Here is a 27,106-nt window from a genome sequence, read left to right as displayed (position 1 = left end):
CATACCCCTTGAAATGTTCCATATTTTGTCACATTACAACCACATACGTACATTTATTTTATTGGGATTTTATGTGATACACCAACACAAAGTGGTGCAACATTGTGAAGTGGAATGAAAATTAAACATGGTTTTAATTTGTTTTTTATAAATAAAAAACTGAAAAGTGTGGCGTGCAAAAGTATTCAGCCCCCTGAGTCAATGCTTTGTATAACCACCTATCGCTGCCATTACAGCTGCAAATCTATTGGAGTATTTCGTTACCAGCTTTGCACATCTACAGACTGATATACAGTATCTCACAAAAGTGAGTACACCCCTAACATTTCTTCAAATATTTCATTATATCTTTCCATGCGACAACACTGAATAAATGACACTTTGATACAATGTCAAGTAGTCAGTGTACAGCTTGTATAACAGTGTAAATGTACTGTCCCCTCAAAATAACTCGACACACAGCCATTAATGTATAAACTGCTGGCAACAAAAGTGAGTACACCCCTAAGAAAAAATGTCCAAATTGGGCCCAAAGTGTCAATATTTTGTTTTGCCACCATTATTTTCTAGCACTGCCTTAACCCTCTTGGGCATGTAGTTCACTAGAGCTTCACAGGTTGCAACTGGAACCCTTTTCTACCCATTCATGACGACATCAAGGAGCTAGTGGATATTAGAGACCTTGCGCTCCTCCATCTCTCGTTTGAGGATGCCCCAAAGATGCTCAATAGGGTTTAAGACTGGAGACATGCTTGGCCAGTCCATAACCTTTACCCTCAGCTTCTTTAGCAAGCCAGTGGTCGTTCGGAGGGGTGTTTGGGGTCGTTATCATGTTGCAGTACTGCCCTGCGGCCCAGTTTATGAAGGGAGGGGATCATGCTCTGCTTCAGTATGTCACAGTACATGTTAGAATTCAATGAACTGTAGATCCCCAGTGCTGACAGCACTCATGCAGCCCCAGACCATGACACTCCAACCACCATGCTTGACTCTAGGCAAGACACACTTGTCTTTGTACTCCTCACCTGGTTGCCGCTCCACACTCTTAACACCATCTGAACCAAATAAATGTATTTTGGTCTCATCAGACCACAGGACATGGTTGCAGTAATCCATGTCCGTAGTCTGTTTGTCTTCAGCAAACTTTTTGTGGGGTTTCTTGTGCATCATCTTTAGAATAGGCTTCCTTCTGGGACAACAGCCATGCAGACCAGTATGATGCAGAGTGCGGCGTATGGTCTGAGCACTGACAGGTTGACCCCCCCACCCCTTCAAGCCCTTCAGCAATGCTGGCAGCACTCATACGTCTATTTTCCAAAGCCAACCTCTGTGTACGACGCTGACCATGTGCACTCAACCTTCGTAAACTGGGCCGCAGAGTGGTATTGCAACATGATAACGACCCCAAACACACCTCCAAGATGACCAGTGGCTTGCTAAAAAAGCTGAGGGTAAAGGTTATGGCCTGGCCAAGCATGTCTCCAGACTTAAACCCTATTGAGCATCTTTGGGCCATCCTAAAACGGGAGATGGAGGAGCGCAAGGACTCTAATATCCACCAGCTCCTTGATGTCGTCATGAATGGGTAGAAGAGGGTTCCAGTTGCAACCTGTGAAGCTCTAGTGAACTACATGCCCAAGAGGGTTAAGGTAGTGCTGGAAAATAACGGTGGCAAAACAAAATATTTACACTTTGGGCCCAATTTGTAAATTTTTTCTAAGGGGTGTACTCACTTTTGTTGCCAGCAGTTTAGACATTAATGGCTGTGTGTCGAGTTATTTTGAGGGGACAGTAAATTTACACTGTTATACAAGCTGTACACTGACTACTTTACATTGTATCAAAGTGTCATTTATTCAGTGTTGTCCCATGGAAAGATATAATGAAATATTTGAAGAAATGTGAGGGGTGTACTCACTTTTGTGAGATACTGTATGTTGTCCATTCTTCTTTGCAAAATAGCTCAAGGTTCAGATTCAGCAGCAGATTGGATGGAGAGTGTCTGTCAACAGCAATTTTCAAGTCTTTCTCAATATTCTCAATTGTTTTTAGGTCTAGACTTTGACTGGGCCATTCTAACACATGACTTTGATTTAAACCATTTCATAGTAGATCTGGTTGTATGTTTAGGGTAGTTTTCCTTCTGGAAGGTGAACCTCTGCCCCAGTCTCAAGTCTTTTGCAGACTTTTGCAGGTTTTCTGCCCTGTATTTGGCTCCATCTATCTTCCCATCAACTCTAACCAGCTTCCCTGTACCTGCTGAAGAAACCATCCCCATAGCATGATGCTGCCACCACCATGTTTCACTGTGGTGATGGTGTGTATAGGGTGGTTTGTAGTGTTAGTTTCCGCCACACATTGCATTTTGCATTCAGGCCAAAAACTTCACGTTTGGTCTCATCTGACTATGCATGGCATTTGGCAAGGGTTGGAGGAAGGTGCTCTGTTCAGATGAGATCAAAATTGAAGTTTTTGGCCTTAATGCAAAATGCCCCATTCCCCTCTATGCCCCATTTCATCTCTGTCTCTCTTAAGCTGTCTAATAAAGCATAAAAATTTCGAAAATAATCTTAGAAAAAAAGGAAAATGTCATAACAGGTCCTACTTCATATCAATTAAATCGATGCTTTTGCAACAACAGCATGGGACCAAACTTCAAACTTTGTTTTGCCCTGGCCAGGAAAGCTTCCTCACACCGACAAAGCTGTTACAGGTGACAATTTTGCAGATTTCACAACACACTGTAACTTATTCCTGCAACAGTGGTGAATCATAATAAAATCACAGAAATTTTTACTTTATAGCTTTCTTACGGGACAAAATCTAACATAACATTCACAGTTTGACACCAACTACCTGGACATCGCACCAATTTATATGCGAACACTTTTATAGAATAGGAGGAAACTCTCTTTCCCTAGATCTAAACAGTTTCAATGGGTTTACCCTGTGCATGAATCCCAAACTGCAAGGAACAAAAGCATCAATTAAAAGAATTTAAAAAATTGTTAAGAAGCTTAAGTCTTATTATTTGTGACAAGATCCTTGTGATTTTTGGGATTAGTGTTCATGGCTGTGTCCTCACATGCAGCCATGAGAACTGATTCAAAGAGGACGACAGCGCGCCGCTCCTAAAGGCTTATCTAAAAAGTTAGAGCAATTATTGAGTGTAATCTGCAGCCAATGAATAGGACTTAATGCCTTCCTGAGATACATCTTTCTGATAAGCCAATGTTTATCAGGGGTTTATAGGAAATCATTTGAGAAATGTATGACCACATTAATGACTTATACCAGCATTTATAACTTTAATAATGACTAACGTTACGTAATGACTAATGTTAGTATGTCCATTCTCGAGTTTCTTAATTTGTACTAAGACAGTGGCAAATGTCTGTCCATCAACTGCAGTTATAAACATGAATAAATATTTGATGAAGGATTCTTATAGTAATCTATGATCCATACGTCCCATATATGTGCTGCCACTTTATATTCTTTATTATCAGTTATATGAATTGCAACACTTGTTGGGTTGCAGCTCTAAGGGAATTCGCCACTGCAGGATCAATAAAGTAATTAGAATGCTCATGCAGCAGATATGACCGTGTTGACCCGAGGATAATCATGGTCACACACCAAAGTGTGTGTGTGTGTGTGTGTGTATGTGTGTAATGGGGTTTCCCTTGGCGGACGGCAGGGATTTGAGAATCATCATCTCTCTATCTGTCCCGCTGAGTGGATTAGTTTAGTCTACAAACATAATCATGGTTTCACTCTAATCTGACAGGACTGCAACTCCCACAATCACAGTCCACTGTGGTACTGACTCAAAGACTTAAAACAGACAGAAGCACAAGAGATACAGCAATGAATTACAGTATGCTCTCAGGAACAAACAAAAAAACAATTGAATTAGATTTTCTGCTCAGACCTTCTTTGCACTTGGCTTGTCAAAAAGTGCTCTGGGCATGTGGATGTTTAATCCAGGGAGTGGAGAAAAGTATGCAAATCCAGGTTAACATACACTGTACATTCAACAAATCAAAAACCTTTTCATTATAATGGAATAGGAAAAAATAATAATAAAAGCATTCGGCTGCAGCTGCACTTGAGGACACCAAGGTCAAATCCTTGTTAATATTAATGAGGATTTGGAGGCCAAAATGAATAAAACATACGTTCGGTATTATAGAGACGTTTTCAGACATTAATTGAAATGAAGGAGGCTTTGAAGCAAAAGGTAGATCGTAATCTAGGGAGAAAAGTAACAATATATCCATATAATTTAATGGTTAAATTAATAAATACAATTTGAAATGTTTTGATATTGTCAATATTTTACAGATTTTTGTGTGTAGCTTTTCCCAAAATGTCTAAAATCATAGGTGAAATTATAAGAAGTGACTAAAAAAGTTTTTCAGAATGTTTCACCTTTTGTTTTCTTCAAATTAGGATGATGTTTGTACTGTACATAATACGATCCTAAGGTATGACACTTAACAGACAATGAAACAAAGCAGGAGGCACATGTTTGACAATAAATTGCAAAAACAGGACATGGAGTAGATTTTACACATTTATTTACCTTTTTATAAGGGCTACTATGCAGAACAATGTGGTTAAAAAGAAGCAAAGAAATGTTTATTGTGTTTCCTTGTTCAGTAGAAGCAGCAGGGGTGGCTGTCTGTGTTTATTTTGCCCATTTTTCAGCTTTATCAGCCTGTAAACCACACAAACACACATGATGCCCATAAATAACAGTAAATATTTGAGTCATATGTTCTCTGTTAATAGTTCTCCAGAGAGCCTTTCATTTATCTGTCACTGTGTGAGGGCGTCGTTATATCTCCTATCATAAATGTGTCCATAAAATTGCAATGACTAGGTGCTTCCTACATTGTTAGACGTTATACTGCAACCTACATTAGTCTTGACCTATATATCTGTAGTGTGCTAATGGAAACTGAACAAATGTGATAGGTAATAGGAATAGGAATAGGAAATGGAATGTTTTATTATGGAACGCCCACCTTGACCACCAGGTGTCACTACATTTCACTATATGTTTGCCAGCAGAACAGGTTGGATTAACTCCTATTAATTGAGGTTAACCAGAATGTAGAAATTGATTTTGTCTTGGTCTTTCCACTGATTTCTTATCCATGTAATATCCCAGAATGCATCACAGCAGCTTAAGCTTCCTGCTGTATATCCAATATATCCATCACTTTATGTCTATCAATTTATACATATAAAAAATCTACTTAAAAATATGTATTTAAGATGTCGTTTAGGCCCATGCATGTTTGTGTATGGCCATTCCCTAACTATATCCTTCTTAATAAACACTTTGACAAAGTATCTCAATTTTTCGGAATCGATTTATTGAAAATTGATAGTCCTGATTAAGAGAAGCATTTTTGTTGATGTAAGGAATGCTTTCTTTGTTTGAACAACATAAGTTTCATCCAGTTAAGGCATTTTGTTTCATTTACTTGTAAAAAAAAAAGAAAAAAAAGGTATACAAAGGTTTTATACTTCGAAAGGCGAAGTGAAAATGGAGTTTTATCAAAAACGTTAGCAGTTAGCCAGAAGGTATGCAGATTATACATGATTATTGTTGTCTCTCACACACACACACACACACACACACACACACACACACACACACACACACACACACACACACACACACACACACGCACACAATAATGCATTTGAATTATTTTGGGTTTAATGTTTAACTGCTTAAAGCGGCAACGAGTAACATTTAAATATCTTTTAAACAGCCTAATTTTTCCTCTGATAATCATAAATTACCTTTAACAGCAAACGAGACCATCAGTGCAAAGAAAGACGTTTTTATATAGTTTTTATTACTGCATTTGATCTGGTCGTACACCCAGTCCGATTTTCGGTTCACGCGTGCATGCTCTATGGTCACATATCCGTATTGGTCGCAGATTTCAGTGTGGCGCAGGAACGTGAATTGAAAAGCCTATCACTCCAGGTGAGGGAAGGGGAGCGGGAGACCAGATCCCAATTCACCAGATGTGGGACAAAGACTACGTTTGTGCGGGACAATGCGGGACAAAGTGCCGTTTTTTTAGCAAAATAAACTCGTGTCACCACCGGTAATGCCAGAGACACGGCTTTCTAAATTAAAAAAACACTATCTTTAGATCAGCGTGCAGCAGTTAAGTTAGCTACTGTTAAACAAATAGAGCATTAAGGCTGCGGCTTCACATTAAAAGCATTTCACTGGCTTCACATTAGCATTTCACTTGACAAACGTGAGTTGGCTTTTATTTTGAAGTAACAGGAAAGTGAACGTTGAAGCACTGCAGGCAGCACCTTCACAGAGCCACTGAGCCCAGCAGCCCGATACACACACACAGACAAACGGAGACTGCTGTCTCCTGACAGCTATCGGATAAATGCCAGATTATAAAACACGCATTTAAAAAGGGGGGCTCACTTTCAATAACAATGCGGGACAACGTCTCAATTTGCGGGACGTGTGAAAAGTAATGGAAATGCGATCTGGTCATCCTAGAAGGGGAGCGGGAGCCTTGTTTGAGACAGTTATTTGTCGTCATAATGACTGATAACGGGGCTGAACCATCAAAGAAAAAAAAATAAAATGCAATGAAGAAAAGCTCAAAGGGAGAGTGATAGGCGGGCGGGAGGGCGTTGCCAAGCAACGTATACACAATTTCACGCAGCGAACCTAGACTGCAGTGTTTACTCCTAAATGAATGAGCGGTAGCCTACTAAAACAAAGTTTACTTTGCCTCACCAGCATCATCAGATGACCATTATTCATCTGAAATAGTCATTATTTACAACAACATAAACACATTACCTCATCGTGATCCATAACTAACTGCCGTCTCTCGTTCATTCGCTTTGTGTGGGGACTGGGGACACATACTCGTTCAGCTCCGTGAGAGGTGACAATGGATCAACTCATTGCAATCAGGTCAGGTGTAGTTGATGCTGTGTCACTAACCACTCTCACCGAGCCGAAAAGAGTCCGGTGCCCTCACACTTTCAACACACGGACACGCACTATATTGCTTCCTGATTATTTGAATCTTGAGGCCCTGCACGAGCTAGAAAACAGCTTCACGACAGCTGGCGTCGTAAAAATACTACCGCTTTTGTTCAAAGGTGTCGCCAACGTGCCGACTTACTCGTTGTACCTTTAACTGTGAAGAATTCAAACTAAGGGCAGCCATGAACCTGAGTAGTGTAAAGTAATTCTTCGCTGGGTTGTTGTGGTTCATGTGTGTTTCTCAAATGCTTTTGTCAGTTCATTCAAATGGTGGACTTGTTTCTTTTTGGAAAATAAATCTATTTTTTTATGAATTTTCTGACAGGTTCTTGGCTTTAGTGTAAAAACATCACTCTCTCTCTCACACACACACACACACACGCAGGACCTTTTATTCACCATGGCTGAACTTCTTTATCAGACACAAACTTCCCGTGAGGGTCTGTGGCTCCGGGCGGCAGCAGGGCCAGATAGACTGGAGTCACAGCGCCCTCTTCTGGTGACTTGGGGGCTTTGGGACCGGCCATGTCAGTGCGCACCCAGCCCGGACAGCAGGCGTTCAGCAAGATCTGTCAAAAATAATAATCAAAGCAACAGGAATCATATATAAGCAGTGAGGCTTTCACTGGAACAAAAACGTTAAACTGAAAATAAACCTACAATAAGTTACTGTTTGGGTCATGTTGACGTTGTGGGTTAGTATAAAAATACCCATTAACAGTAGAAAAAACACCCACTGCTTCCAGTACTGAGGGACTCTTAACAACCCTGTCATAATAAACTATGTCAAATATGTCACCAGCCATGTAGGAGGAGATAGTAAAAAAATAGATGAGATTTCAGTCATGTTGAATTACTGTTAGGATCGAGTTAACTTTGTGGGGAGCAGAAGGCAGTTTGAGTTGTTTTAGAAATGTAAATATTTTGTAGTTGGAACCAAGAAGTAGAAAGTATGACAAAGTAGCAAAAATGACAGCTAGGCAGAGAGCAAGTGAGAAAAGTATTGTAACACCATTTCACACATAAAAAAATATATTTCAGTACCCCATCATTTGGTCTCTCTGCAGACAGACGACGAGCCAGGATCATGGACAGGGTCTAAAGAAGATACACACGGACACAAATACATAATCAATTCTCTATGTAAGCAAATATGGTATAAGGAGTCAAATTAAATATTCTGTCTCTTAAATGGACTGATAAAGAGTATCTCAACACATTTTCCCATGCTTTTCTCTACACTTTAATTACTGCAAATTTGTTCCTAATTTCCTAATCTCCACAGATAATATTTTATAATCAGGAGACAGAGTGATTTGTCGTACCGTTAATCCAGTCTTGGACATTCCGTAGGCAGACTCAGGCCAGCCGTCCGCCTTGTGCTCGCCCTTCTTTGCCAGGTTGACGAATCTCTCCATCATTCCCACCAGCTCCTCCTCAGTGATGTCCTTACTGCGGAAACGCTGCTGCTGAGCCGGGCTGCACTGGTTCAAAGTACGGGAGCCAACGAAACTGGAGACATTCACTACGCGACCTAAAACAAGATGTTTAAAGCTCTTTATGTTTCTCAGTCAGAGCAAGTCACCTTTTAGAAATGTCATAAAATATTAAATGGAGAATTGGAGAGGCAGCATTTTTCAGTCATATTCCCAAATGGTGCAATAGCATTCCCAAATATATTAGAGGCCGGCTATGTTGAAAGGTTTAAACGGCAATTAAATACAGATCTTTTTAACCAAGCCTTTCTCTAGTGGCACCTCATTTTTAAGGATATATTTAGTTGATTTTTTAAATGGTTTGGTTTCTTTGCAACAATAAGCACTTTATATTTCTAATCTATTTGATCCTATTTTTTACTATCATTATCAACTGTTCACTGTATGTCTATTTTAATGTGAATTACTGACTGTAATGTCATTGACTCATTGTAAAGCACTTTGAGCTGCATTTCTTGTGTGAAAGGTGTTCTACAAATAATGTATATTTTAATTCATATCATTTTTATAAATATTAGTTGCTAATACTCGCCATCATGAAAACAAAACAAAAAAAATACAAAAATTCCAATTAATTATAATGTTTTTGAATGTGCCAACGTTGGGCAGGAACTAGTAAAACATGACATTTGAATAATTTTCAATAAATTAGACATTTTTCAACTGTAAATACGTTGTGTGCACTGAGCTGTTCATTAAGCGGCGGCAGCAGACTGTCGACTGGGCCCAGTTTGTGTGTTCTCACCTCCAGCTTTGATGAGTGGCATGAAGTGAGTCAACATGTCTCTGGTGGCAAAGAAGTTTGTCTGGAGGGTCACCTCTGCCTGCACCGCAAACGGAGCTGTGTCTGCCACTGAACACAGCCACAGAGAGAGGGAAAGAAAGGACAAGACGTTATTGTTGACAGTAATATGTTATGCCATATCTTGTGCCAATAATAATACTATAAAGAATTCCTTAAAACCCCAATTTGCAAATTGGGGTTTTACTCAATTAATGTATTTCATAATGAAGTGCACTTATTAGGAGCACCACTAATGCTTTGCAGTTAATAGTGTGAGTGACTGAAATGCATCGAGTTGAGTGCTGCTTTTCCAACGCCTGCATTTGTTGTTGAATCCTGTGATTCCTCCCTCAAACACAACTGTGGCTGCAGTTGGAGCTTTTTCATTATTCACTAAACCCTTTTCATTTGGTTAAAAGTCTCAGAGGCATTTTAATTATTTATATAACTGAGCATATGTTTATTCTTATTATTAATAAAAACAACTAGTTCAAACCTTGATTTTATACGTAAAAGAAGATTTTGAATTAAATATTTGAGGCATTGGTGAGTACCATTTGAATGTATTGTTGAAAAAAAATCTATATATTTTCTTCCTTTTATGATGGAAAAATGTGATGTGTAATTGTAATAGATAAATACTACTACTACTAATAATCAAAATGACATTTCCATAAAACTGACAGTATAATTTCAATGGTAATCCTGGTATCGGACTGAATATTGATGCTGTTGTTGCCAGTTTTTTACTAGTATCCTATATGCCTGAGTGGTAGTGTGTACACCAACTGTTTGCTAACATGGTTTTGTATCCTACCTTTGAATGCTATCCCAGCATTATTGACGAGGACGTCCACCCCTCCATACTTCTCCTTAAAGAAAGCAGCAGCCGTGGTGATGCTGTTCACGTCGTTGATGTCCAGCTGATGAAACTGGGGGTTCACTCCCTCTGAGGCCAGAGCCTTCACCGCTTCTTGACCGCGACCACTGCCACAAGAGCAAACAGAATTTAAGCCAATTTTAAATAAATAAATTTTAAACAAATTAAAATGAATTATTACAAAAGGATAACATGTTATAATAAGTTGCATTAAACATTATTAATACATTTTAAAAATAAACCACTATGACCACAGTGGTTAAAAAAGAAGCAAGGAGATGGATCTCGATGGTTGAATTGTCATTTTTGGTTCTTGTACATAGCTTGTTTTTTGATCACATGAAGGCTTGTCTTCCAGGTTGAAATGTTGCCCTGATAATAGTCTCGCAAAGCCAGACCAAACTACAGCAAGTAGTATGGTCTGGATCCAAGCTGTTTAGTTTCTACTATACAAGGGGAAAACTGGGCTGGCCTGTTTTTGTGTCTTTAAACCAATCACAATCGTCTTGGGTGGCGCTAAACCCATGAAGCCGCAACGCCTCCTTTCAAAATAGCGCAATTTGATGCTGACCCAAAACCATTAAAGACACACATGCGTGCTGCGTATCTGCAGCAACATTATGAGCTGAATAGTTCCAAACCGTATCAAACACAGGCTCGCACTTTCTGTTGTCTCCCCTTCTGAACTGAGCATAACCGGTAGACTACAGTGGGGAAGGGGAGGGGTTTCACAACGCTCCCGGCTCCATTTGCCGGGAGCACTATAGTAGTTGTCTATATCCGGTTAGCCAGAATACCCTGATAATAACTGTGGAGCTTAGAAAAAAAATCTCCTTTTTCCAATAAATAATGACATACAACACTGGAGTAATTGTTGTAAATTTCCATTGGTAAATTAGGGTAAAATAGTGAAATTATATTCTAATATTTTGAAGCCTGGTGCAGGTGTTACCAGGTGAACAACTTACACGTCTCTGGCGGTGAGGTAAACGTCTCCTTGGAAATCCTTGCAGAACGCTTTGACGATGGCCAGACCGATGCCTTTGTTGCTGCCCGTTACCACTGCAACCTTGGTAGCCATGTCTGTCCACAGAGACACATCAAGTGTAATAACGTACATATTAAATCAACATTGGAATTTATTAACATGTTACACAAAAATATAATTTATATAATAATAAACCCTGAGTCATGTTATCAGTCAGGAACAAGGAGGAGATATAAGATCATTATGCTGAGTCATGATGACAGTTTCAAAGAGACAGAGCAGTCAATGCTGTTCTTTAAACTATATCTATTTAATAATAATAACATAACTGCAAGTATGAAGCCAATGATAACAAAAACAAGCATTGATTATAAAAACAGACTTTTACACTGATTTTATGTCCCTTTTATTTATTCAGGTGTGTGCAATTTCAGTAAAAATGTCCTACAGTCAGTGTGTGCAATACAAAGGGCTCCCAGATACCTGTTTAAAGTATATTTAAATAATAAATTTATTTATGCTGTCCTTTGACAGTTTTTATAGTTTTCTCAACTGCATGGTCTGAATAACAATCGAGTGAATCTTGGATCTTGAATATAATACATTCAAAAAGGGAAATTCATTAGACACTGTGTCTTGTGATAATAACAATGATATATGATGTAATATAAATCATGATATATGTATTGATTACATAAAGAGCTTTAAATTGTGAAATAACATAAATGGTACATTTGTAGGTTGAAATCATGGATATTTTGTACATAACTTAAAATAAGTATTATTATGTATTGGATATGTATTAATAATATAACTAAATAAAATGTGGGAGAAAAAAAGGAGAAAAGCACACAGTCATACTTGCAGCGCACGGTGAGTAGTAAGCTATGACCTTACACCCTGTTGCAAACTTTAATAGATTAACCTAGTTTGACAAGTTGTTATGCAGAATGTCTACTGTTAGGGTGTGTGACTAACCTTATTTAACTCACATTAGGTAAAACCGAGAGTTAAATTGTATAGTATATCATGCATTTAAAAGAGGAACTTTTGCCTAATCACAGACGTTTTTCAGTTACATAACAAAGACTGGCCTGCGCGAGCACACTTGAATGATTAGACCAAGCTATTTTAATACTAATGTAAATGCTCAAATAACCCATGTTCTTCTTAGCGAGCATCTTATGAAGTGGTAGGTAAAATGGACTTACCTGGAGCTGGAGTTGAGGTGGTGCTGTTGGGTGAAGCTGCAGAGAGAAAAGTGCACGCGCTTCGTTGAAAACGAAAAGGAGGAAAACTGGAGGTTTGCGGCGCAGCATATATGCGCATACCCGGAAAAACAAAGGTAATCACGTGGGTTTGTGGATCTTCTTGGTGAATAAAAGGTCCTGTGTGAGTGAGTGAGACTGGACTGAACCGCTGTGCTTGATTAAGATTTCACACAGATGCGAATAACATCGAGGTATTATTATCAATATATTATATTTGGTGTTAAACACTGTATTCGTGTAATAAATCAACCCATAATTTAACTTAGTCTGTAAATAAACTATACTATTATTTTGCGGTATTGGATGGGTATTTTTGGTGTTAAACACTGGGTAAGGTTTGCCACATGTTTGACATTTTGCATGTTTTTACTCATTTAATACAGATGACTTGTAAACTTTAGTTATTTAGCTACAGATGTATGTTTGTTTATACTTAAATGGGTAAGCAGAAGAAGCATGAAAAAGAAACTGCATTGTTACCAGTGTCTCCATCAATCAATGAATCAATCAAACTTCATATAGAACTGTTTAATACATACAAATGTTGCACAAAGGGCCTCACCAGTTACTAGTTACTATTATGTACAGCTAGTATTAATCTAATTCAACAGACATGATATAAATACTGCTTTCATGTAGGTCAGATAATAATATGTTGTATGAATCTGTGGACAAGGTGACATAGGTCCTGGTGGGGTCATGAGGGGTTGCAGCTGTCGAGCTGCAAGGAAGAGGAAGCAGAAACAAGACAGTGGCACAGGTACAAACTCATTGACTCCTGTGTTGTTGCTGCTATAAACATCTCTCTCTCTCTACCATCACCATTTTGTTTCTCTCTGTTTCCTTCAGTGTCTCTGTGTCACCAGCCGCAGTACGTGAGGCTGATGAAGTTTCTCCACCAACGGGGATTCACCTCAACGCTGCTGCAGCCGGCGCTCTTCACTGGTACGACTCCACAGTAGGACACCTTTCTACCTGCTCAACCTCAGGGCTCCCATGTGATAGATGTATTTGCCTTAATAGGTTTGTTCACACATTGAGTGTGTGGCTGTCAGATGTTTTGATTTGGTACCATCTGCACCAGGGTCTGCACAAGATATTTAAAGAAACTGAATGTGGGTCTACATATAACACTGCAAGAAATTGATTTTGTCTTGGTCTTTCCTCTGATTTCTTATCCTGGTCGTATCCCAGAATGCATCACAGCAGCTCAAGCTTCCTGCTGTACATCTAATATAATCATCACTTTATGTCTAACAATTTAAAGCGGATACGAGTAACATTTAAATATCTTTTAAACAACCTCATGTTTCCTCTGATAATCATAAATTACCTTTAACAGCAAACGAGACCATCAGTGCAAAGAAAGACGTTTTTATATAGTTTTTATTACTGCTTTTGGTCTGGTCGCACACCCAGTCCGATTTTCGGTTCGCTCGTGCAGGCTCTATGGTCACATATCCGTATTGGTTGCAGATTTCAGTGTGGCGCTGCAACGCGATTTGAGAAGCCTATCCCTCCAGGTGAGGGAAGGGGAGCGGGAGCCTTGTTTGAGACAGTTATTTGTCGTCATAAATGACTGATAACGGGGCTGAACCATCAAAGAAAAAAAAGAGAATGCAATGAAGAAAAGCGAAAAGGGAGCGTGAGTGATAGGCGGGCGGGAGGACGTTGCCAAGCAACGTGTATACAATTTCACGAGAGCGAAACTAGACTGCTAAATGAATGAGCGGTTGGTACTAACACAAAGTTTGCTTTGCTTCACCATCATCAGATAACCATTATCTGAAATAGTCATTATTTACATCAACAACACAAACACATTACCTCATCGTGATCCATAGTCTACTAACTGCCGTCTCTCATTCATTCGCTTTCTGTGAGGACACAGCTCCGTGAGAGAGAGAGTAGTTAGGTGACGCTGCTGAATCAACTCATTGCAAGCAGGTGTGTGTACTGACTGGCATTAGTTGATGCAGTGTCAAAACCACTCTCACGGAGCCGAAAAGAGTCCTCACACTTTCAACACACGAACATGCACTATATTGCGCCCTTCTCAGTCCACGCTCACGCGCCTGGCACGAGCATTTGCGACAGCGGGCGTCGTAAAAATACTACCGCTTTTGTCCAAAGGGGACGCCAACGTGCCATCTTACTCGTAGTGCCTTTAATTAATACATTATAAAAAATCTATTTCAAAATGTGTAAATGTTTAACAAACAAAATGTTTAAGATGTAATTTTGGCCCTTGTATGTTTGTGTATGGCCCCTTCTCTAACTCTATCCTTCTTAATAAACACTTTGACAAAGTATCTCGGATTTTGAAGTAAATTTATTCTTGTTAGACATGAAAGAACATTGATAGTCCTGATTTAGAGAAGCCTTTTTGTTGATGACCGGAATGTTTTCTTTGTTTTTACAACATAAGTTTCATCCACTTAAGGCTTTTTCTTTCTTTTACTTGTAAAAAAATAAAAAAGTATACAAATATTTTATACTTCGAAAGGCGAAGTGAAAATGGAGTTTTATCAAAATATTAGTTGTTAGCCAGCAGATATGCAGATTGTACATGATTATTGTTGTCTCACACACACAAACAAACACACACACACACTAATTAATTTGAATTATTTTGGGTTTAATGTTTAAGTGCTTAACTCAGACGAATTCAAACTAAGGGGCAGACATGAACCTACCTGAGTAGTGTAAAGTAATTATTTGCTGGGTAAAGGTGGTTCATGTGTGTTTCTCAAATACATAATGCTTTTGTCAGTTCATTCAAATGGAGGACTTGTTTCTTTTTGGAAAATAAATACATTTTTTTATGAATTTTCTGACAGGTTCTTGGCTTTAGTGTAAAAACATCACTCTCTCTCTCACACACACACACACACACACGCAGGACCTTTTATTCACCACGGCTGAACTTCTTTATCAGACACAAACTTCCCGTGAGGGTCTGTGGCTCCGGGCGGCAGCAGGGCCAGATAGACTGGAGTCACAGCGCCCTCTTCTGGTGACTTGGGGGCTTTGGGACCGGCCATGTCAGTGCGCACCCAGCCCGGACAGCAGGCGTTCAGCAAGATCTGTCAAAAATAATAATCAAAGCAACAGGAATCATATATAAGCAGTGAGGCTTTCACTGGAACAAAAACGTTAATAAACCTACAATTATTTACTTTTTGGGTCATGTTGACGTTGTGGGTTAGTATACAAATACCCATTAACAGTAGAAAAAACACAAACAGCTTCCAGCACTGAGAAACCAGGGACTCTAACAATCCTGTCATAAGTAGGCAGTACAAAGTAGATACACTATATAATGAACGATATATTTGTCATTAGTGGTTTCGGAAATGTAAATATTTTGTAGTTGGAACCAAGGAGAAAGTAGCAAAAAATAAAAGCTAGGCAGAGAGCAAGTAAGAAGAGTATCTTAACACAATTTTACACAATACAAATATATTTCAGTGACTATGTACCCCATCCTTCGGTCTCTCCTTGGACACACGACGAGCCAAGATCATGGACAGGGTCTAAAGAAGACACAGAGACGGACACACATTAATAATCAATTCTCTATGTAAGCAAATATGGTATAAGGAGTCAAATTAAATATTCTGTCTCTTAGATGGACTGATAAAGAGTATCTCAACACATTTTCCCATGCTTTTCTCTACGCTTTAATTACTGCAAATTTGTTCCTAATTTCCTAATCTCCACAGATAATATTTTATAATCAGGAGACAGAGTGATTTGTTGTACTGTTAATCCAGTCTTGGACATTCCATAGGCAGACTCAGGCCAGCCGTCCGCCTTGTGCTCGCCCTTCTTTGCCAGGTTGACGAATCTCTCCATCATTCCCACCAGCTCCTCCTCAGTGATGTCCTCACTGCGGAAACGCTGCTGCAGAGCCGGGCTGCACTGCTTCAAGGTACTGGAGCCCACGAAGCTGGAGATGTTCACCACACGACCTTAAAACAAACACACACACACATTTATTAATACATTATTTAATTTTGGGTCGAGGTTTATGTCCATCACTGCTCGGTTTAACTGTTTCAAACAATTTAATTCAAAACAAAGAGGTAGCCTAGCCATGAACACACATGCGCGCACACACACACACACACACACACACACACACACACACACACACACACAAACAAAGAAACACACAGAAGATGTTTTAAAGCTCTTTGTGTATTTAAGTCCCCAAGTCACCTTTTAGACATTAAGGATATATTTAGTTGATTTTTTAAATGGTTTGGTTTCTTTGCAACAATAAGCACTTTGTATTTCTATTTGATCCTATGTTTTACTATCATTATCAACTGTTCACTGTATGTCTATTTTAATGTGAATCACTGACTGTAATGTCATTCACTCATTGTAAAGCACTTTGAGCTGCATTTCTTGTGTGAACGGTGTTGTACAAATAATGTGTATTTTATTTAATATCATGTTTATTAATATTATTGATTGAATCTTTGTCTTTGCTAATTCTGACCATCATGAAAACAAAGCAAATAAAAAGAAAACATTTCCAATGAAATCTAATGTTTATAATGTGCCAACATTGGGGAAGAGCTAGTAAAACATGACATTTGAATACATTTGATTAAATTAGACTGCCAATTTTCTTAAAAGTGTAAATACGTTGTGTGCACTGAGCTGTTCATTAAGCGGCGGCGGCAGACTGTCGACTGGGCCCAGTTTGTGTGTTCTCACCTCCAGCTTTGATGAGTGGCATGAAGTGAGTCAACATGTCTCTGGTGGCAAAGAAGTTTGTCTGGAGGGTCACCTCTGCCTGCACCGCAAACGGAGCTGTGTCTGCAGCTAAACACAGTCAGGAAAGAAAGGACAAGACGTTATCGTAGGAAGCAATATGTTATGCCATATCTTGTCTCGTCTCAAAGCAATAATAATTGACTCCAAATAAAAACCTTAGCAGTTTATATTGTGAGTGACTGAAAAACATCAAGTTGAGTGCTGCTTTTCCAACGCCTGCATTTGTTGTTGAATCCTGTGATTCCTCCCTCAAACACAGCTGTGGCTGCAGTTGGAGCTTTTTCATTACTCACTTAATCCTTTTCAGTTGGTTAAATGTCTTGGAGGCATTGTTATTATTATAATTTATATGACTGAGCATATTATTATTCTTATTATAAAAATGTGATGTATAATTGTAATAAATAAATACTAATACTAATACTACTACGTTTAATAATCACAATGATATCACAAATTATGGCTCAAATGATAAAACTGACAGAATAATTTCAACGCTATTCCTGGTATCGGACTGAATATTGATGCTGTTGTTGCCAGTTTTTTACTAGTATCCTATATGCCTGAGTGGTAGTGTGTACACCAACTGTTTGCTAACATGGTTTTGCATCCTACCTTTGAATGCTATCCCAGCATTATTGACGAGGACGTCCACCCCTCCATACTTCTCCTTAAAGAAAGCAGCAGCCGTGGTGATGCTGTTCACGTCGTTGATGTCCAGCTGATGAAACTGGGGGTTCACTCCCTCTGAGGCCAGAGCCTTCACCACCTCCTGACCGCGACCGCTGCCACAAGAGCAAACAGAATTTAAGCCAATTTTAAACAACAAGTTAAAAAGAGGTAAAACATTTTTTTACATCTTTTAATAAACCACTTTAAACACAGTGATTAAAAAAAGTTAGCAAAGAGATGGATCTCGAAGGTTAAATTGTAATGTTTGGTTCTTGTACATGGCTTGTTTTTTGATCACATGAAGGTTTCTCTTGCAGGTTGAAACATTGCCGTGATAATAACTGTGGAGCTTAGAAAAAAAATTCTTCCTTTCCAATAAATAATGACATACAACAATAGTGTAATCATTGTACATTTCCATTGGTCATAGAATTGTGAAATGATATTCTAATATTTTGAAGCCCGGTGCAGGTGTTACCAGGTGAACAACTTACACGTCTCTGGCGGTGAGGTAAACGTCTCCTTGGAAATCCTTGCAGAGCGCTTTGACGATGGACAGACCGATGCCTTTGTTGCTGCCCGTTACCACTGCAACCTTGGTAGCCATGTCTGTCCACAGAGACACATCAGTGTAAGAACTTACATATTATAACCACAGTGATGAACCTGTTACATGAAGGCAGACTGTAATAATACACCCTGAGTCATGTTATCAGCCAGGAACAAGGAGGAGATTTAAGATCATTTTGCTGAGTCATGATGACAGTTTCAAAGAGACATAGCAGTCAATGCTGTTCTTTAAACTATATCTATTTAATAATAGTAACATAACTGCAATTATGAAGCTAATGATTACAACAAGCATTGATTATAAAAACATATACTTTTACACTGATTTTATTTCACTCTTATTGATTCAGATATGCAGGTGTGTGCAATTTCAGTTAAAATGTCCTACTAAAGTGTGTGCAATACATAGGGCTCCCAGATACCTGTTTAAAGTAATTTGTATAGTAAACTTATTAATGCTGTGCTTCGACAGTTTTTATAGTTTTCTCAACTGCATGGTCTGAATAACAATCAAGTGAATCTTGGATCTTGAATATGAGACATTCAAAAAGGGAAATGAATGTTCCACTGTGTCTTATGATAATAACAATGATATATGATATAATATAAAATCATCATATATATTTATTGATTACATAAAAGGCTTTCAATTGTGAAATAACAAAAATGGTAAATCTTTAGGTTGAAATCATGGATACATGTTTTACACAAGTAATACAAAGTAGTAGGCTATTATGAATTGAATATGTAAATGCTAAAACAACCTATTTCCATCTTAGTGAGCAGCTTACTAATGAAGTGGTAGGTAAAATGGACTTACCTGGAGCTAGTGTTGAGGAGGTGTTGTTGGGTGAAGCTGCAGAGAGAAAGTGCACGCGTCCTTAGCTGAAAACGAAAAGGAGGAAAACTGGAGGTTTACGGCGCAGCTTATGTGCGCATACCCGGAAAAACAAAAGTGGTAACCACGTTGGTTTGGGATCTCGCATCTCGACTAGACGGAACTGCTGTGCTTGATCAAAATTTCACACAGATGCGAATAACATCGAGGTATATTATATCAATATATTACATTTGGTGTTTAACACTTCTAGTTTTCTCAACTGCATGGTCTGAATAACAATCGAGTGAATCTTGGATCTTGAATATAAGACATTCAAAAAGGGAAATTATTGTGCCACTGTGTCTTATGATCATAACAATGACATAATATAAAGTCATGATATATTTGATTACATAAAAAGCTTTCAATTGTGAAATCACAAATCAATGTTTAGGTTGAAATCATGGATACATTGTTTACACAACTAATACAAATAAGCAGTATTATGAATTGGATATGTTACGTATTAATAATATATAACAAAACAAAAGGTGGGAGAAAAAAAGGATAAAAGTGCAAAGTCATACTTGCAGCGCACGGTGACTAGGCTATGACCTTACACCCTGTTGCAAAATTCAAAAGATTAAACTGGTTTGACAAGGATTTATGCGGAATGTCTATTATCTGTTCTAAGGGTGTGTGACTAACCTTATTTAACTCACATGAGGTTATACCGAGAGTTAAATAGCCTATTATATCGTGCATTTAACAGATGAACTTTTGCCTAGTTACAAACGTTTTTCAGTTACCAAAAACATCGAGGTATTATTATCAATATATTATATTTGATATTTAACACTGTATTTGTGTAATACATCAACCCATAATTTAACTTAGTCTATAAATGCACTGTAAATTATTACTTTGCGGTATTGGATGGATATTGTTGGTGTTAAACTGGGTAAGGTTTGCCACATTTTGCATGTTTTTACCATACTCATTGTCATTAAATACAAATGACTTATACACTTTAGTTATTTAGCTACAGATGTATGTTTGTTTATAATTAAATGTTTAAGCAGAATAAGCATGAAAAAATAAACTGCATTGTTACCTTGTTTCTATCTAGCAATTAATCAATCAAACGTCATTCATAAAGAACTTTTCATACATAAAAATTTTGCACAAAGGGTTTTGCCAGTTTCTAGTTTATTACAGTAATAGTGTATTATTTACAGCTAGGAGTAATCTAATGCAACATACATGATATACATACTGCCTTCATGAAGGTTGTATAGGCCTAATAATGTGTGTTGTATGAATGTGTGGACAAGGTGACATCTGGTGGGATCATGAGGGGTCGCAGCCGTCGAGCTGGACGAGCTGCGAGGAAGAGGAAGCAGAAACAAGACAGTGGCTTCCAGTCAGGTACAAACTCATTGACTCCTGTGTTATAGTTGCTGTTAACAGTTCTCTCTCCCCTGTGATTGCTACCATCACCATTTTGTTTCTCTCTGTTTCCTTCAGTGTCTCTGTGTCACCAGCCGCAGTACGTGAGGCTGATGAAGTTTCTCCACCAACGGGGATTCACCTCAACGCTGCTGCAGCCAGCGCTCTTCACTGGTACGACTCCACAGTAGGACACCTTTCTACCTGCTCAACCTCAGGGCTCCCATGTGATAGATGTATTTGCCTTAATAGGTTTGTTCATAGATTGAGTGTGTGGCTGTCAGATGTTTTGATTTGGTACCATCTGCACCAGGGTCTGCACAAGATCTTCAAAGAAACTGAATGTGGGTCTACATATCACACAATCCAAAAGTCTCCATGACTTTGGATTGCAGTGTGATATTTATTTATACCACTTTCAGTTTCTTTAAATGTGACAGGAATTATTTCCCACACTTGGCAGATCACAGAGCATCCATCTGCTGGATGCAGAAAATAACAGAACACTGTAATTTGAAATAATCTGATTGATGAATCGAAGTATCGTACAGACTCTCTAAAGTTTACGTTTGTGGGTGTGTTTGTTGACCCTCGTAATCCAGACACAGGCAGAGGACTTCAAGCTCTGAAGACCATAAAGGTAAGTTTACTACCATGTAACAGTCGAATCCAAGTTATTACTTACCATAATTACAGCATTAATACATTTACTTAATTTAACAAGTTATTTTATATTTTTCTGTGTGAATAAATCCTATGACGAACCTCTGTACATACATCTATAACTATATGCATGATACTACAGAAGGTTGAGTACACTTACAAGTTTTCTAATTATTAAAAATACTGTATTTGTCACACGCTAATACAGTATGTGCAGTAAAATGTTGGTGTGGCACACTGCTTTACTGTGCTCAAATCAAATACAAGTTTTAATGGAATAGAAACCCACAATTCAGGGTTAAGTATATACAAAAGGTGTTAAAATATGTACATACAGTCCCCTCCATAAGTATCGGAACAGTGAGGCCAATTCCTTTATTTTTGCTGTAGACTGGAAACATTTGGGTTTGACACCAAAAGATGAATATGAGACAATAGCTCAACATTTCAGCTTTCATTTCCAGGTATTCACATCTGGATCTGATACACAACTGAGAAGATATAATTTTTTGAAAAGGAACACAACATTTTTAGGCAAGCAAAATTATTGGAACAGATAGACTTTAAATAAATTAAAGTGAATAAACCGTAATATTTTGTCGCAAATACTTAGCTTGCAATAACTGCATCAAGCCTGTGACCCATTGACATCACAAAACAAATGCGTTCTTCTTTTGTGGTGCTTTTCCAGGCTTTCACCGCAGCCTTATTCAGTTGCTGTTTGTTTTGGGGGGTTACTCTCTTCACTCTCCTCTTTAGCAGGTAAAATGCATGCTCTATAGCGTTTAAGTCTGGAGATTGACTTGGCCAGTCTTGTTGTTTTTGCAGTTTTTTTGGATCATTATCTTGCTGCATGATGGAGCATCTTCCAATCAGTTTGGTTGCATCTTTCTTTAAATTGGCAGACCGAATGTTTCTGTAGACTTCTAAGTTCATTTAGCTGCTGCCATCATGTGTAACTGTGTTGTTGTCAAGAAGAACCTTTACCAAAGTGATGGAAAGGCTAAAGTTTGGAGAAAGAAAGGATCTACTCATGATCCCAAACATACAGGCTCATCTGTGAAACACGGTGGAGGCAATGTCATGGCTTGGGCTTGCATGGCTTCTTCTGGGACGGGCTCATTATTCTTCATTGATGATGTAACACATGATGGCAACAGCTAAATGAACTCAGAAGTTTACAGAAACATTTTGTCTGACAATTTAAGGAAAGATGCAACCAAACTGATTGGAAGATCCTTCATCATGCAGCAAGATAATGACCCAAAACACAACAACGGAGTTAATCAGGGGCAAGAAGTGGAAGGTTTTAGACTGGCTAAGTCAATCACCAGACTTAAACGCTATAGAGCATGCATTTTACCTGCTAAAGAGGAGACTTAAGGGAGTAACCCCCTAACACAAACAGCAACTGAATAAGGCTGCGGTGAAAGCCTGTAAAAGCATCACAAAAGAAGAATGCAAAAGTTTGGTGATGTCAATGGGTCACAGGCTTGATGCGGTTATTGCAAGCAAAGGATTTGTGACAAATAGTACGTTTTATTCACTTTAATTTATTTAAAGTCTATCTGTTCCAATACTTCTGCTCGCCTAAAAATGTGGTGTTCCTTTTCAAATAATGATATCTTCTCAGTTGTGTATCGGATCCAGATGTGAATACCTGGAAATGTAAGCTGAAATGTTGAGCTATTGTCTCATATTCATCTTTTGGTGTCAAACCCATATGTTTCCAGTCTACAGCAAAAATAAGGGAATTGGCCTCACCGTTCCGGTACTTATGGAGGGGACTGTATACACAACTTAAAATAAGGAATATTAAAGATGAAATTAGATTTTAAAAGAGCATGATAAAAATCAGACGCATCAAGTCAACCAGTTGGTTTTTTGTGTGATGATTACAAAAATAATAATTTGTTACATTTTTGTGTGGTTTTCAAGTATTACTATCTTTCTTTTTGTCAGCCTGGCCAGCTGGTCATTTCTCTGCCACAGTCCTGTCTCATTACAACCTCAACTGTTCTGGAAAGCTACCTTGGACATTATATCAAGAGGTAAACACACACACACACACACACACATTCAAACACAAGTGAAACAATTTAAAATATGAGAATATGCAACTATCATCTTATCCAGATATTGACAATATTTTTTAGGTCGAAAAAATCATGGATACTTTTTTTACATAACTTATACAATAAGTATTATTATGTATGGGATATGTATTAATAATATAACAAAACAAAAGGTGGGAGAAAAAAAGGAGAAAAGTGCACTGTCATACGTGCAGTGCAAGGTGACTAGGCTATGACCTTACACCCTGTTGCAAGATTTAAACGATTAAACTGGTTTGACAAAGATTTATATTACATCATGCATTTAACAGAGGAACTTTCGCCTAATTACAAGGTTTTTCAGTTACATTTCAAAAACATCAAGGTATTATTATCAATATATTATATTTGATATTTAACACTGTATTTGTGTAATACATCAACCCATAATTGAACTTCTAGTCTATAAATACACTGTATATTATTTTTTTGCTGTATTGGATGGATATTGTTGGTGTTAAACTGGGTAAGGTTTGCTAACATGATGAACTGTAATGTAGTATTTCCAAAATGTATGCATTCTGAATGAAAAGTATACTTTTTAAGGGCAGCTGTGGTATGTAGCCTAGTAATGTAAAAGATAAAAGTATTTTTGACCGAAACTGTCATTATTTTGTCTCCACAGCTGGAAGTCCCGTATCTCTCCACTGCTTGCGCTCTGTGTCTTCCTGGTGTGTGAGCGGCATAGAGGAGAGGCCTCTGATTGGTTCCCCTACACTAACGCGCTTCCCATCACCTACACTTGCCCTGCCTACTTCACTGATGATGTCATAGCTCTCCTGCCTACCAGTGTGCGGAGGCGGGCTTCAGAGCAGAGAGATGCGGTCCGAGAAATCCACTCCAATAATCAAGATTTTTACAGGTGAGCCCCACGCACACACGACACTGGAGCAGGTGGTCTAGGTCACTTTATCAGGGTGTGTCCACAGTAGAAGTAGCAGGGCAAAGTTTACTTGCATAGTGTGCAACATCTGATTCAAGATTTTCTGCACAATGGGTCCTAGTCTTTTATGCTCCCTGACGCTGTTATTTTGCAACATTTCTTCCCTTAATTCAACATGCAACTATAAATCTGGTGCTTGAAATACATGTCAATATAGGCTACATATCATTTTTTGAAGGACATAACCAAAAGAAGGAGTTCAGAGTTGATTCAATTCAATCCACATCGCCACATGTTGAAATGGTCAGAATACTGAACTCAGATAGTTGGCCAGCAGCACCCTGCTATATAAATTCCAGTAATCATCTAAGTGACACCATCAGACACCCTAATGTGAAACATTACTTATGAACCGATTGATTATTTTCCTAGATCCCTGCGGCCAGTCCTGAGTCAGCCCGTGGAGGAGGTGTTCACATATGAAACATTGAGGTACACACACACACACACACACACACACACACACACACACACACACACACACACACACACACACACACACACACACACACACACACACACAGACTTGTCTATCTGAGCGGACAGGAGGAAAACTCCTTGAAAAATGTAAAATGTAATAAAAGTTAAAAAAAAAGAATTGTGCTAAAAGGGGATGGAAATCCTGAGTTAGGTCATCATAATCAATGCATGAAAACACATTCCGTCATATGGACCACTGTGCAAGTTTTTCAAGATGTAACTTAAAATATACATTTGTAACTTTTCTAGGAACACATTACTGCATGAAACAATGACTACTATTCAAGTTCATGGCAATGGAAATGTTTGGAGACAGCTATTCATCGTTCCAGTTATTAAGGTGTTGCCCTCCTTCTCCAGGTGGGCGTGGTGCAGTGTAAACACCCGCTCTGTCTTCATGTCCCAACCACCCAACATCTTCCTGTTTGGAGAGGATGTGTACGCTTTAGCCCCCTTTCTGGACCTGCTCAATCACCGCCCTGACGTTCAGGTAAAAACCTCAGCACATAAACACTACAGTAGATACTATGTTGTGATAACTGAGTGTGTATTTCATTCATGTAAATAATGTATGACCTGTTCTGCTTCCTAAATTGACTTCTTGACAGCTCTCGTCATTGAATGTTTTCTTTTTTTTCAGGTTGAAGCAGGTTTCAACGACGTGACAAGATGTTATGAAATCAAGAGTGTCTCCGGGACGCTCTGCCACCAGCAGGCGTTCATTAACTACGGTTCGCATGACAACCAGCGCCTGATGTTAGAGTATGGATTTGTCGCCCCCAGCAACCCCCACAGTGTGGTCTATGTGGACACAGGTGAACTACAGATGTGAAGCTGCTCCAGATTTACCTGAAGGCATCACATTTATGTCGGTCATCTTTGCAGGAAAAATAATTATTGTCTTGATTACAGTTCATTATGAAGGTTGATGTCACTGTGGAGTTATTTACAGTATGAAAGTGAAAATAAGCAATTATTTGTTTGCTGAATAACAAGTATGCATGTACAGTGTATGTATTTATTTGAATCAATTTGAAACATTTAATTGAAGCATTACAATAAGGTATTGCAATATTTTAAAATGCATACTTTGAATAGTATTACAAAAACCACCATACCTTAAAAATGTACATGTCATTTCTTTCAAGTACCCTTTATAATTTGTAGTTTGTACTTTTATATTTCCCCTTGTCCGTCAGATCTCCTCTGTGCGATTTTAAAAGGGGACAGGAGTTTGGATCAGAAGATGAAGTTCCTCAGAGATAATGATTTCCTTCAGTAAGTCTTTCATTTTATTTGCAGTATTTCATTATTATCATCATTAGTATTAGAAGTAGTAGTAGTAGTTTAGTTATATAGGAACGAGGAGTGATGTTAAAGGATTTGTCACTAGTTTCACCACAATATCACTCCAGCTTTTTCTTCTCCTTTATCTTTCTCTTCCTCCCTGTCAGAAATCTAACTTTGTCTAGTGAAGGTCCCAGTTGGAGGCTAATGACGGCGCTCAGACTGTTGTCCCTGCCACAAACACTGTAGTAAGACCACACACACACACACACACACACACACACACATTAATTTGTATCTGTATAAGTTACACTTGCCTATTCTACTGTATTTTCATTACATCCTTGGTATTGTCAGTTTATCATTCAACATGGATAGACATGTACATTAAAAGATTGTTTTATGTCCAGCCCCCACTGGAGGGCGGTGTTGCTCGGTCAGGCTGTGAGTAAAGACAGAGAAGACTGGAGCATGCAGACAGTGAAGACTCTCTGCCAGCGACTGCTACAAGACACAAACACAGCTCTGGATAAGGTGTGTACACATGCCAGCAACTCTGTATCAAACTCATTTCCAGCGATGCAACACATGACCTGATTCAATTCATTCATGAATGAATCATATACTGTGTTCTCAGATCTCCCACCTCCTCCAGCAGTGTGACGAGTCGGTCAGAGAGCAGCTGGACGTGGTCAGGTCACTGCGACAGGAGGAGAGTTGCATCCTGGGAAGTTGCCTCGAGTCCGTCGACGGCTCACCGATACAACAACCAGATGAACTGTTAACATGCCAACCAGATGTTGACACCGTGAGCTGACGTCTGATTGGTTCTACAAGA

General features: G+C 38.6%; 3 protein-coding genes across 4 annotated transcripts; 1 reads left to right on the top strand and 2 right to left on the bottom strand.

Annotated features, from left to right (window-relative positions):
- Window positions 1–5,366: 5,366 nt before the first annotated feature.
- On the bottom strand, window positions 5,367–12,510 carry LOC307257078 (carbonyl reductase [NADPH] 1-like). Of its 2 annotated transcripts, none has more exons than XM_080036203.1 (7): window positions 12,420–12,510; window positions 11,189–11,303; window positions 10,158–10,327; window positions 9,302–9,409; window positions 8,386–8,594; window positions 8,105–8,158; window positions 5,367–7,629 (listed from the first exon to the last, which is right to left on the bottom strand). In XM_080036203.1, the coding sequence occupies exons 2-7, from the start codon at window positions 11,299–11,301 to the stop codon at window positions 7,456–7,458; spliced, it is 828 nt and encodes a 275-aa protein (XP_079892329.1). In that variant the 5' UTR covers window positions 11,302–11,303; window positions 12,420–12,510; the 3' UTR covers window positions 5,367–7,455. The 2 variants fall into 2 exon arrangements, with proteins under 2 accessions (XP_079892329.1, XP_079892330.1); XM_080036204.1 differs by having other exon boundaries at window positions 11,189–11,334; window positions 12,420–12,480.
- Window positions 12,511–14,795: 2,285 nt separating this feature from the next.
- Window positions 14,796–19,436, bottom strand: cbr1 (carbonyl reductase 1). The gene is made up of 7 exons (XM_080036206.1): window positions 19,333–19,436; window positions 18,437–18,551; window positions 17,886–18,055; window positions 17,211–17,318; window positions 16,245–16,453; window positions 15,962–16,015; window positions 14,796–15,565 (listed from the first exon to the last, which is right to left on the bottom strand). The coding sequence occupies exons 2-7, from the start codon at window positions 18,547–18,549 to the stop codon at window positions 15,392–15,394; spliced, it is 828 nt and encodes a 275-aa protein (XP_079892332.1). The 5' UTR covers window positions 18,550–18,551; window positions 19,333–19,436; the 3' UTR covers window positions 14,796–15,391.
- Window positions 19,437–19,456: 20 nt separating this feature from the next.
- setd4 (SET domain containing 4) lies at window positions 19,457–27,085 on the top strand (the record flags this gene model as incomplete). Its single annotated transcript, XM_080036201.1, has 13 exons — window positions 19,457–19,559; window positions 20,667–20,760; window positions 20,860–20,955; window positions 21,384–21,421; window positions 23,407–23,495; window positions 24,184–24,420; window positions 24,874–24,933; window positions 25,342–25,471; window positions 25,622–25,796; window positions 26,181–26,259; window positions 26,436–26,516; window positions 26,679–26,802; window positions 26,906–27,085. The coding sequence occupies exons 2-13, from the start codon at window positions 20,685–20,687 to the stop codon at window positions 27,083–27,085; spliced, it is 1,365 nt and encodes a 454-aa protein (XP_079892327.1). The 5' UTR covers window positions 19,457–19,559; window positions 20,667–20,684.
- Between the last annotated feature and the right edge of the window lie 21 nt (window positions 27,086–27,106).

This window comes from Ammodytes marinus (genome assembly GCF_949987685.1).
Source record: "Ammodytes marinus genome assembly, chromosome: 11".
In the NCBI taxonomy this organism is placed as follows: Eukaryota; Metazoa; Chordata; class Actinopteri; order Uranoscopiformes; family Ammodytidae; genus Ammodytes; species Ammodytes marinus.
This window is presented reverse-complemented; position numbering and strand designations above follow the sequence as displayed.

What these genes read in the sequence shown, in the direction of transcription:
- LOC307257078 (XM_080036203.1), bottom strand. Translation starts at nt 11,301, where the DNA reads ATGGCTACCAAGGTTGCAGTGGTAACGGGCAGCAACAAAGGCATCGGT. An exon ending in TGCTGGGATAGCATTCAAAG is followed by an intron (nt 9,410 to 10,157) that starts GTAGGATACAAA and finishes GGCTGTGTTCAG; the next exon opens with TGGCAGACACAGCTCCGTTT. An exon ending in GCCACTCATCAAAGCTGGAG is followed by an intron (nt 8,595 to 9,301) that starts GTGAGAACACAC and finishes ATCTTGTTTTAG; the next exon opens with GTCGCGTAGTGAATGTCTCC.
- cbr1 (XM_080036206.1), bottom strand. Translation starts at nt 18,549, where the DNA reads ATGGCTACCAAGGTTGCAGTGGTAACGGGCAGCAACAAAGGCATCGGT. An exon ending in TACCTCACCGCCAGAGACGT is followed by an intron (nt 18,056 to 18,436) that starts GTAAGTTGTTCA and finishes CTCTTGTGGCAG; the next exon opens with CGGTCGCGGTCAGGAGGTGG. An exon ending in GCCACTCATCAAAGCTGGAG is followed by an intron (nt 16,454 to 17,210) that starts GTGAGAACACAC and finishes GTTTGTTTTAAG; the next exon opens with GTCGTGTGGTGAACATCTCC.